The 12,500-nt window shown below is 42.3% G+C and overlaps 1 protein-coding gene across 1 annotated transcript in view; it reads right to left on the minus strand.

Moving 5' to 3' along the window:
• The window catches only part of chm (CHM Rab escort protein), a 13,521-nt gene extending 5,152 nt beyond the window's left edge, over positions 1–8,369 (minus strand). Inside the window, exons 1-11 of the mRNA XM_062070195.1 lie at positions 8,289–8,369; positions 6,138–6,204; positions 5,996–6,068; positions 5,780–5,904; positions 3,578–3,677; positions 3,375–3,512; positions 3,195–3,311; positions 3,023–3,134; positions 2,733–2,952; positions 2,390–2,467; positions 2,216–2,323 (exon numbers count right to left, since the gene is read on the minus strand). Of these exons, the coding sequence (XP_061926179.1) occupies positions 2,216–2,323; positions 2,390–2,467; positions 2,733–2,952; positions 3,023–3,134; positions 3,195–3,311; positions 3,375–3,512; positions 3,578–3,677; positions 5,780–5,904; positions 5,996–6,068; positions 6,138–6,204; positions 8,289–8,340 (1,190 nt within the window). The 5' untranslated portion in view covers positions 8,341–8,369. The remainder of the gene's footprint in view (positions 1–2,215; positions 2,324–2,389; positions 2,468–2,732; positions 2,953–3,022; positions 3,135–3,194; positions 3,312–3,374; positions 3,513–3,577; positions 3,678–5,779; positions 5,905–5,995; positions 6,069–6,137; positions 6,205–8,288) is intronic.
• Between the last annotated feature and the right edge of the window lie 4,131 nt (positions 8,370–12,500).

The raw sequence follows: 12,500 nt of genomic DNA on the forward strand, positions 1-12,500 counted from the left end.
GGATAGAGATGCCCTTTCTTTTATACCTGTTGGGAGCGCATTCCACATTGATGTGGCATAGAAAGAGAATGAGTTAAGACCTTTGTTAGTTCGGAATCTGGGTTTAACGTGGTTAGTGGAGCACCCCCTGGTGTTGTGGTTATGGCGGTCATTTACGTTAAGGAAGTAGTTTGACATGTACTTCGGTATCAGGGAGGTGTAGCGGATTTTATAGACTAGGCTCAGTGCAAGTTGTTTAACTCTGTCCTCCACCTTGAGCCAGCCCACTTTAGAGAAGTGGGTAGGAGTGAGGTGGGATCTGGGGTGGAGGTCTAGAAGTAACCTGACTAGCTTGTTCTGAGATGTTTGGAGTTTAGATTTGAGGGTTTTGGAGGTGCTAGGGTACCAGGAGGTGCATGCGTAATCGAAAAAGGGTTGAACGAGAGTTCCCGCCAGAATCCTCAAGGTGCTTTTGTTGACCAGAGAGGAAATTCTGTAGAGAAATCTCGTTCGTTGGTTAACCTTTTTGATTACCTTGGTTGCCATTTTATCACAGTAAAGGTTAGCCTCTAGAATGGAACCTAGGTAGGTGACCTCATCTTTCCTGGTGATGACACTGTCACCTACTTTTATGGTGAAGTGATTGACTCTCTTAAGTTTGATGTGGGACCCAAACAGGATGGATTCTGTTTTACCCAAGTGGATGGATAGCTTGTTGTCAGCGAGCCAGGTGCAAGTTCTACAGAGCTCAGCACTGAGGATTTTCTCCACCTGTGACTTGTCCTTGCCGGATACCAGCAGGGCAGAGTCATCCGCAAACAAAAACAATTCACAGTCACATGCCGATGACATGTCGTTTATGTATATTAGGAACAGTAAAGGTCCCAATATACTGCCTTGGGGGACTCCACAGCTCACCGAGAGGGGGGGGGACACGGTGCCGTTCACCTCTACCACCTGCTCCCTCCCCTCCAAGTAAGACTGCATCCAGCTCCAAGAGGTTTTGTTAAATCCGATTGCTCTGAGCTTATCCAACAGTATAGCGTGGTTAACGGTGTCAAAGGCCTTCTGAAGGTCCAGCATGACCATGCAGCAGTATTTGCCCGCGTCCACCTCATGTTTGATGTGGTCAGTCAGATAGAGAAGGCATGTGTCAGTGGAGTGGTTAGTTCTGAAGCCGGATTGGAATTTGTACATGAGTTTATTAGTGGCAAGGTAACTATCGACCTGTTCATAAACTATTTTCTCCATTACTTTCGAAATGGAGCTGAGAATAGAAACAGGTCGGTAGTTGCCAGGTTCCAATTTGCTTCCTTTTTTAAAGAGGGGAGTTACTCTTGCTATCTTAAAATCTTTTGGTACTCGGCCTTGTGTAATTGATAGGTTTATTATGTGCGTGATGATCGGGGCAATGATGGAGGCAGAGTCCCTGAGGAATCTGGAGGGAATATTATCAAGGCCGGTGGCCTTGTTAGGGTGGAGCGCGCTCAATTTTTTAAACACCTCATCAGTTGTGACCATTTCTAATTTGAAATCATTGTTGGATACTCCTAGCTTTCTGTAGAAGGCTTTAATGTGTTCTACACCAAAGCGACCAGAGTGGTGGGACAGCTTGTTGACAAGAGTTGCAGCTATGCTGGTGAAAAAGGCGTTAAGTCTGCTAGCTACCTCCATTTTGTCTGTAATGAGGGAGTCACCCTCCTTGATGCTGATGTTGGTGAGTCTTGTTTTAAGTTTCTGGCTGCAACCAGGAAGCTGGTTGTTGAGAATTTTCCAGAGCTCACGTGGCTTATTCGTGTTTTCCTCTATTTTGTCGTTAATGTAATTTTTTTTTAAGGATTTAGTCAGGTTGGTTGACTTATTTCTTAATTTATTGCATTGCTTTTTGAGAGTTGAAAGGAGTAATTTGAGGTTGATATTATTGGGTTGTTTATCTACTTCTGTTTTACATTTTTGGTATTCAGAGTATTTCCTGTCTCTGTCTTTTATGGCAGCTAATAGGTCCGGATTCATCCATGGTTCCGAGCGGGCTTTGATCCTGACTGTTTTCACGGGAGCCATGTCATTTAGTATCTTTAGGAACGCCGTTTTGAAGCGATCCCAAGCGACATCGACCAGGTTTCTCGCGAGCACAGGGGACCAGTCCCACTCATCTAATTTTAAATTGAAATTGTCATTGGAGTATTTTTTGAGGGATCTGGATTGGGCTGTTATGTAGCGGCGCGTAGGGTCTCACCTGGTGGGCGTGGCCATCCTCTTAAAGTCTGCCGACAAGTAGTTGTCTTCTAGCACAAAATGGCTGCCGGAGATTCGCTGTCCGTGGCTGTCAATCACCGCCTTACATCTGGCGGGAATGGGGAGGAGCCAGAATGAGACGATGCAGGTGGTGACGAAGAGGGGGTGTGGCTACCTGTTGGCGGTCTTGTCGAGGAGCAGGCAGCTGACGGGGTGTCTGAGGCAGTAGATGCCGCCGAACACGGCACACATCCTGAAAGCGTATACGTGTATGTGTGTGTGTATACGTATATATATATATATACACACACACACACACACATTTATATATACACACACACATTATATATATATATATATATATATATATATATATATATATATATATATATATATATATATATATATATATATATATATATATATATATATATATATATATATATTCTGAAAGCAGCGTCACATTGAGGCCCCGCCTCCTCCCGCCTCACCGACTTTGCCCGCCCCTTTTTCCTTACCGACAGAAACACTGCGGGATCTCGCCCAGGCCGTAGACGGGGAACAGGAAGGGCGTGTTACCGTAGCGGCCCAGGCATCGCAGGAAGTGGCGCGTGGCGGCCAGGCCCTCGTCGGCGGGCGTGTCCTCGGTCACCATGGCGATAGAGTGGAGCAGGAAGTGCTCCAGGTTGTCACCCAGCTGCCGCTGTTGGAGAAACTCCGAATATGTCCGCGCGCCGTCTAATGCGAGGAACGTAGTGAGAAGAGGCGTCGGGGAAAGGACGCGGACATCCGGCGGCGTACGTCTCACCCTCGCGCTCCTCCGTCTCCTCCATACAGGAAGTGAGGAAACGCATCAACTTCCTCTTTTCCACCACCGACAGCTCGCGACTGGCGAAGACGTCGGCCCGGCTGCACGGCACCTGGCGGACCACACGCCGGTCACGTGGACGTCTCGCCACAAACTACACCGGCGACGTTACCTGCTCCACGTTGCCACGGCGATAGGTGAGGATCCTGGTGACGTTCTTGAACTCCGCATAGCGACTGACGTTTGACTTGATGAGCAGGTCCACCAACGAGCCTCGGGCGTACATCAACTAAAAGGAAAAGGAAACGTCGGCGCGGGATGGACGATGACGGGGTACGAGATCCTCGGTTACCTTGGAGACCAGATCGATGTTGAACCGTCGTCCTTCTTTCACCAGCTGAGCAAAGGTGATCTTCTTGCTTGGCGTTGATTGGCTGGCGGCGTCCAGGGGGCGTGGCAATTCTGGCTGCTCCTTTTCTGTGTGGACAGCCTGTGATTAGACGAAAGACGTCACGTGACATGAATCAACGCATGTGGGGATTTTGTCGCTCTTACTTCCTCTTCGGTTGGCTGCGGCGTCTCCTCTGAACCTGCACATGACTCTTCTTCTGTGGTTTTCTTCTCGTCCTCATCTTCTTCATCTTCGCTGTCCTCACTGGGGACGACATCAACCAAACGTGTCACGTGGCTAACGACACACTCACTACTAGAGATGTCCGATAATGGCTTTTTTGCCGATATCCGATATTTTTACCGACCTCACAGCTATTTTATTTGGTACATGGTGTAATGATAAGTATGACCAGTAGATGGCAGCCACACATACGAGATACGTGTAGACTGCAAGATGATGTCAGTAAACAACGCCAAAACTTGAAATGTTCCATTGAGAATATAGAACATTACACACGGCGCTCAAAAATCTGTCAGAATGTTTTAGTACGACTTTGGTTAGGTATGAAGCCTCACCGCTTGATGGATTGTCAACATACGAGTATTATTATTAGAGGTGTCCGATAATGGCTTTTTTGCCGATATTCCGATATTGTCCAACTCTTAATTACCGATTCCGATATCAACCGATACCGATATATACAGTCGTGGAATTAACACATTATTATGCCTAATTTTGTTGTGATGCCCCGCTGGATGCATTAAACAATGTAACAAGGTTTTAGGGAGTAGCGGGGGGTGTATATTGTAGCGTCCCGAAAGAGTTAGTGCCGCAAGGGGTTCTGGGTATTTGTTCTGTTGCGTTTATGTTGTGTTGCGGTGCGGATGTTCTCCCGAAATGTGTTTGTCATTCTTGTTTGGTGTGGGTTCACAGTGTGGCGCATATTTGTAACAGTGTTAAAGTTGTTTATACGGTCACCTGTATGGCTGTTGACCAAGTATGCGTTGCATTCACTTGTGTGTGTGAAAATCCGTAGATATTATGTGACTGGGCAGTGCCTTAAGGGTTTATTGGCGCTCTGTACTTCTCCCTAAGTCCGTGTACCACTCCGTACAGCGTCGTTTTAAAAAGTCATACATTTTACTTTTTGAAACCGATACATCTCTACTCACTATGTTTACCGAATTTTTCGGACTATAAGTCGCAGTTTTTTTTCATAGTTTGGCCGGGGGTGCGACTTATACTCAGGAGCGACTTATGTGTGAAATTATTAACACATTAGCGTAAAATATCAAATAATATTATTTAGCTCATTCACGTAAGAGACTAGACGTATAAGATTTCATGGGATTTAGCGATTAGGAGTGACAGATTGTTTGGTAAACGTATAGCATGTTCTATAAGTTATAGTTATTTGAATGACTCTTACCATAATATGTTACGTTAACAAACCAGGCATGTTCTCAGTTGGTTATTTATGCCTCATATAACGTACACTTATTCAGCTTGTTGTTCACTATTCTTTATTTATTTTAAATTGCCTTTCAAATGTCTATTCTTGGTGTTGGGTTTTATCAAGTAAATTTCCCCAAAAAATGCGACTTACCTGTATACTCCAGTACGACTTATATATGGGTTTCCTCTTCTTTATTATGCATTTTCGGCCGGTGCGACTTATACTCCGAAAAATACGGTACATGATGTGTTGTCTTCATTATAACACTAATACAAGGCTTTTAATTTTTTGCGTCTCCAGACAGATAGTTTGTTTTGTATTTTCGGTCCAATATGGCTCTTTTAACATTTTGGGTTGTGGATGATCTGAATAAATGAGGTCAAAGCTCTTGTGAAGTCATGTGATCCACCACTATTAATTATTAACGAAACATAAACATATTGTTTACCTTGTCTTAATTACGTTGTGTATACAGAGAGGTTTTAGTTTTAAAAGATTGCTATTTAGAGGTTTTCTCCACCAAAGTGCTTGCATCATGTCTCATATTTAAAGTGTCTTCCTTGAGAACATCATGACACTTAATAAAACAGGTAGCATTTTATATTCTTGATTTTTTTTTTAAATGACTTCTTTCAGCTTCTATATCTTTAATTTGTGTGCCTGTTTGCATTAACAGTTCCAACTTGTTCTTCTCGTCCTGTGAATAACGTAGTAAAGATTGCGTGCTGGTCGTCATGGAGATTGGCGCACTGACAACGCCTGCATTCCAATTGTATAATCGAGGTGTGTTAATCCCATTTTTCAAAAACTAAACACGATCAGATTAAGGTGTTTCCATGTGTTTTGACTAGGCTTATTTTGAGGCCAATTATTTGAGGAATCAGACTTTAAAAAAAAAAAAAGTCACCTGGTAAAACAGAACACTTGCAAATTGGTGATAGAGGCGGAGTCTGGGTTTGACACATATATTGGCTCCTCCCCTTCCTCCAAGAGACTGGACCAATCCTGGACCTCGTCGGTCTGCGACTGCTCCTGACCGCATCCAGCAAAGAAAATCATGTTACGTCCTGTCTCTAGCAGCCAAGACGACGATCGACCAATGAGGATGCAGGTAAGAGGTCACCTGGTATTGTTTGATCCAAGTCAGCAAGGCGTTAAAAGTGAAGCTGGCCCACCTGGCTGCATAGTAACTCCTCCTGCAAACACACATGATGTCCTGTTAATGTTGTCAGTGTGTGTGTGTGAACAGAGGACGGTCCACTCACGTGTCCAAGTGAAGAACTCTTTGTCCCACTCGGGAACAGGCTGCTGCCACCACTGACTCAGTAAGACCTGAACAACATTCACATGTCAATCACTACTAATCAATCTAGTCAATCGGGAGGTTTGTCATCAATAACACAAACTACTGTAATAAACAGTATACAAATATTGTTATGACAAAAATAGCTGAAAACTCCAGGATTTTCCAGAATTCCTGGTTTTCCAAAGCCCTATTTCCACATTTTTTTCAACCGTTCCACCGTCAAAACATTCCTCTTAATCAGGACAAAAGACAAAGTTGTTTTTTGAACTGGAAAAATTCCCGGTTTTCCCGAAATTCCAAGAATTCTGTAATACCATTTCTCAATTCAACATGGTACTACTTCAACATTTCTCGACCGATTTGAAAAAATCCAACATCTTTCAGGCCATTCAAGTTTTTACCATTTTCCAAAAAATGTTCCCGAAATTCCCAATTTTTTCGGAAATTCCCATTTAAATCAATAGGACATTCTTCAAAGTTACACAATTCACACATTTTCCATCTGATTCAAACCGTTGTAACTTCAAAATATTCAGCCTGTTCAGGAATTGTGTGCTCTACTTCAACAATTAAAAAAAAAAAATCCCGGATTTCCCATAATTCTTTTTTTTTGTTGCATTTTCCCCATCTAAAATGAATTGGCCATTTTTCAAACTTCCACAATTCCCACATTCTTCAGCCGATTCAAACCATTCCACATTCCGCTCATCCTGGACATTCAAACTACCATTTTTCCACGTTCAACAAATTTCCAGGAATTCCTGTTTTTTTTCCTAACCCTATTTCCATCCTTTTTCTTTTTTCATCCCATTTGAACCGTTCCACTATCACATTTTTTTTAGTCAGGACAAGAAAACAAAGTTGGTTTAGGAACTACAAACATTCCCGGTTTTCCTGAAATTCCAGGAATTCCATAATACAATTTTTCAATTAAAAAGCTGTTACTACTTCAACATTTCTTGACCGATTTAAACAATTCCAACACCAATCAATTCAGCTCATTCAGGACATTCATGCTCCTAATCATTTTTTTTAAAAATCCCGCTTTTCCCAAAATTCCACGAAGTTCTTATTGAAACAAATGGGACATTTTTGTCCGAGTTGCACAATTCCCACATTCTTCAACTACCATTTTTCCACGTTCAACAAATTTCCAGGAATTCCTGTTTTTTTTCCTAACCCTAATTCCATCCTTTTTATTTTTTCATCCCATTTAAACCGTTCCACTATCAAAACATGTTTCTTAGTCAGGACAAAAAAACAAGTTGGTTTAGGAACTACAAACATTCCCGGTTTTCCTGAAATTCGATAATAAAATGTTTCTATTGAAAAGCTGTTACTACTTCAACATTTCTTGACCGATTTAAACAATTCCAACACAAACCAATTCAGCTCGTTCAGGACATTCATGCTCCTAATCATTTTCTAAAAATTACTGCTTTTCCCAAAATTCCAGGAAGTTCCCAATGAAATGAATGGGACATTTTTCCAAGTTGCACAATTCCCACATTTTTCAACCTATTCAAACCATTCCAACATCAACACATTCCACACCTGGACATTCAAACTAACACTTTCCAAAGTTCCAAACCAAATTCCGGTTTTCCTGGAAATTCAAACTCTTCCAAAATTCTAACCATTCCAACATTCAAACTATTCTTACATTCATACTACATTCTGTCAGCATTTCAGTTCAACTTCAGCATTGGAGCATTCACACGCAATTCCTTCAGGAATTGCCTCATCCATCCATCCATTTCCTACCGCTTGTCCCGTCATCTAGTTACTAAATAATATCGTCCCTGAATATGTCAGCAACCTCAAATTCTGAATCGTTATTCTAACGAAACGATACACCCTAAGGTATTAGCATAGGAACAGCATGTTATAATGGAAGTATTATCAGAATTGCAACATACTATAATGGAAGCTACACGTACATGCTAATGTTTGTTAGCTAGCGCCCTTTTAAATTAACCGGATGTTAGCCACAAGCTAACTGTGCTGTGTGTCGTCCAGCGAGGGGATGTTGGCTGACAAAAATAAGTGACGTGACTTCAGGTGTCGTCAAGCTCACAACATCATAGCGAGGAGTATTTCGCAAATGTACCTGTTCCAAGAATGACAACGTCGAACTCGGACGGAAGATTCTCGGCGGCCATATTGGTTCGTGCGCGTGACCGACACTGAGTGCGCGTTGCCGATTTGCGCATTCGTGCGCGCGTTTCTAAATATGGTAGGTTTACACAGATGATGCTGTAGTAGGTTTATACAGATGATGCTATAGTAGGTTTATACAGATGATGCTGTAGTAGGTTTATACAGATGATGCTGTAGTAGGTTTACACAGATGATGCTGCAGTAGGTTTATACAGATGCTGCAGTAGGTTTATACAGATGATGCTGCAGTAGGTTTATTCAGATGATGCTGCAGTAGGTTTATACAGATGATGCTGCAGTAGGTTTACACAGATGATGCTGTAGTAGGTTTATACAGATGATGCTGCAGTAGGTATACACAGATGATGCTGTAGTAGGTTTATACAGATGATGCTGCAGTAGGTTTATACAGATGATGCTGTAGTAGGTTTATTCAGATGATGCTGTAGTAGGTTTATACAGATGATGCTGTCGTAGGTTTACACAGATGATGCTGTAGTAGGTTTATACAGATGATGCTGCAGTAGGTTTATACAGATGATGCTGTAGTAGGTTTATTCAAATGATGCTGTAGTAGGTTTATACAGATGATGCTGTAGTAGGTTTATACAGATGATGCTGTAGTAGGTTTATACGGATGATGCTGTAGTAGGTTTTTACAGATGATGCTTTAATAGGTTTACACAAATTGATAAAATAAATAAATACAAAATCCCCTGAAGAACAGGGATGAAATAGCCTCTGTGTTTTTTCCTGACCTAACGTGTATACTTCTTAAGCATATGTGTGTATATATATATATATATATATATATATATATATATATATATATATATATATATATATAAACACATACACACACACACGCGCACACACACATATATATGCGTGTATGTGTATATATATATATATATATATATATATATAATATATGTATGTGTATGTATATGTATATATCAGTGACGTGCCGTCAGTAGAGGCAGGGGAGGCGGGGCCTCACCTGCCATCATGGAAAGAAAAAAAAATGTAAAAAGAAAAAAAAATTAATTAAATTGTTATATGTATACAATGATTATACTAAAGTTATTTTCCATTTAACTTCACCAGTTGTAGATTATTTTTATTTTTATTTTCACATATGCCGTTCAAATATTGAGAAGAGACGGTGCGGTGATCAGCAGCCAGTTGAGGCACATCACTCAGTTGTGCCTCAACATGGATTGTGCGCAATGATTCGGCTAACTGCTGGCCTGCTGTGCAGTGAGATCGTATTGCTATATGAATTATATTATGCATGTCCATAGTTTAGTTAGCTGAGGTATATAATGTCCAGTGTATTTTGTCAACAACTGTATGTGTGTAAGTATTTCTTGTGCTGAGCGATCATAAAACTGCTGCGAAGACGCTCGCCTCATAACCCCGCCTCCTGGTGCCAAGCACCTCCGCCGCAGAATGCACCGCCCGACGGGAGCGCCACACCAACCAAAGCCCACACCCAAACCCTCCACGTGCAAGACCGAATCCACCCAAAAAAAAGTCACTTAACAAGAAGCCAAAAAGTGCAAAAACAACAATGCTCGCGCCGGAGGAGCTGCGAACGACCGCAGGGACACAACATTAGGTACACCTGCAGACTGCAGCACAGATTTCATATTTCATTAATTTACAACTCCTCCAACACGAACACCACTGTTCCCGCACTTATAAGTAAAGGTAAGACCATAATAACGTTTTTTGTTTTTTTTTTCCAAATATTTTTATTGAATTTTGCAGGCAATACAGCATGATGGATCATGGCAACAGCAAGTTGGAGTATCTGCACATTTTTCAATATGTAACATAATAAACCCCATCCCTTACAATACCCACCCACTTAATTCCCAAGGTAATTGTCGCCTAGTGCCCACAACAAATATAGACACACATGAGTATATGCAAACTTAGCTTCAATCTAACAAACTATATTAAGGTAAATAAAGAGTAAATAAGGTAAAATAAATAAATAATACATAAGATATACAATAAAATATAACGTAAAAGTAAATAAACACAAGGAATGAGGGTGGGGGGGTGGGTCTTCAGCGGTCAGTTTTGTCTAAGTTGTGTTACTCGAATCGCTTAGGGTGATGTCAAGCTTGTCCCTAATAAGGTCCAGGAGGGGGCCCCAAGTTTTATGGAAAGATGCCACAGATCCTTTCTGCGAGAACCGAAGCTTCTCTAATTGCAGACACCGCAAGACATCTTGTATCCAACTGTTATGGCTCGGCGGAGACGCAAGCTTCCATTTAAAAAGAATTGTACGCCTAGCCAGCAGAGTCATTAATGCAATGACATGACGAGCGGTTGCAGGTAAACCGTCCACCTGCGGAACGCCAAAAAGGGCAGTCAGCGGGCTGGGTGTTATTGTCCTATCAAGGGCCTGCCCGACAGTGTCAAAAATAGCCGACCAAAAACTTGAGAGTTTTGGGCACGTCCAGAACATATGCAAATGGTCAGCTGGGGATTGTCTACAGCGGTTACAAGCGTTGCTATGGTTGGGGTATATTTTAGCCAGTCTAGCATTAGTGAAATGTGCTTTATGTATTATCTTACATTGTATTAGGTCATGCCTAGCGCAAATAGAGGATGAATGCACCAGTCTCAAAGCTTCTCTCCACCGCCCGTCAGGTATAGGTGCCCCAAGGTCATGCTCCCAGGATTCTCTGGCAGGTGAAGTGTTAAGTGGATTCAGAAAGCCGATTTCATTATATATTACAGATATCAAACGTCGTTTGTCAGAGTCAAAGGAGAGAAACCGATCAATTTCTGCTTCTGGGGGGCGGTTGGGCAAATGAGGAAATTGTTTTTTAATAAAATGCCTTATTTGAAGGTATCGAAAGAAATGTGTATTAGGTATATTGTATCTTGTTGACAGAGAAGCGAAGGAAGAGAACACTCCATCGTGGTACAGGTCGTTGAGGATTTTAAGGCCGTTAGTCGACCAAGTGCGAAACGCGGAATCAGAGCAGGCAGGGATAAAGGCGGGATTGTTCAAAATCGGAGCACCACTGGAAGCTTTGTGCAGGCCATGATGTTTCCTAAATTGAGTCCAAATTTTAATAGTATTTTTAACAACTGGGTTTAGGGAGGTCCCCAATGAACATAAGGGTAGCTGTGGGCAAATCACCGCGTGCAGGGAACCATTAGACGATGCCACCTCTATGTGAGCCCAAGGTGGACAGGCGGCTGGGGAGTCGCAGCGGGCCCAGTACAGAAGTTTATTAATATTGCAGGCCCAAAAATAATTTCTAAAGTTTGGAAGTGCCAGACCACCCTCCGTCTTAGGGAGCTGTAGAATGGCTTTCCTAAGGCGGGCTGGCCTGTTTTGCCAAATGAAAGCAAGAAGTTGTTGATCAAGGCCAACAAAAAATGATTTGTTGAGACATATAGGGATGTGTTGAAAGAGATATAAAAATTTCGGAAGTAAAATCGTTTTTATGAGGTTAATGCGGCCAACCAGGGATAGGGGGAGGGCAGCCCACCTGGACAAGTCCGATTTACATTTGTCTAACAGTGCTTGAAAGTTTTTACGAAACAGCTCTGTGGGAGAATTCGAGACAAACACGCCCAGATATTTAAAACCGTCCTCCGAGATCCTAAAGGGGAATTGTGACCTTACCAAATTATTCACAAAAAATAGTTCGCTTTTCTGAATATTCAGTTTGTACCCTGACAAACGACCGAACTGATCTAGAATCGATAGTACATGGGGAAGCGAGGACGATGGGTCCAGAAGATCATCGGCATATAGGGAGAGCTTATGAACCCGACCGAAACGAGTCACACCCTTAAATTCCTCCGAATTCTTAAGCCAAATAGCAAGCGGTTCAATGGCTATATTAAACAGCAAGGGTGAAAGCGGACATCCCTGCCGGGTCCCACGCTGGAGAGGGAAGTAGGCTGAACGGATGCCGTTAGTATGTACGGAGGCAAGCGGAGTCTCGTACAGGACTCTAACCCAAGAAATACATTTAGGATCAAAACCAAATTTCTCCATAATAAAAAATAAATAACCCCACTCCACCCTATCGAATGCCTTCTCCACATCCAGCGCCACCACAACCTCCGGAGTGTCAGATGGCGGAGAGAGAACTATGTTCAACAATCTTCTGGTATTGAAGAA

This window comes from Entelurus aequoreus, linkage group LG14 (assembly GCF_033978785.1).
Source record: "Entelurus aequoreus isolate RoL-2023_Sb linkage group LG14, RoL_Eaeq_v1.1, whole genome shotgun sequence".
NCBI classification, from domain to species: Eukaryota; Metazoa; Chordata; class Actinopteri; order Syngnathiformes; family Syngnathidae; genus Entelurus; species Entelurus aequoreus.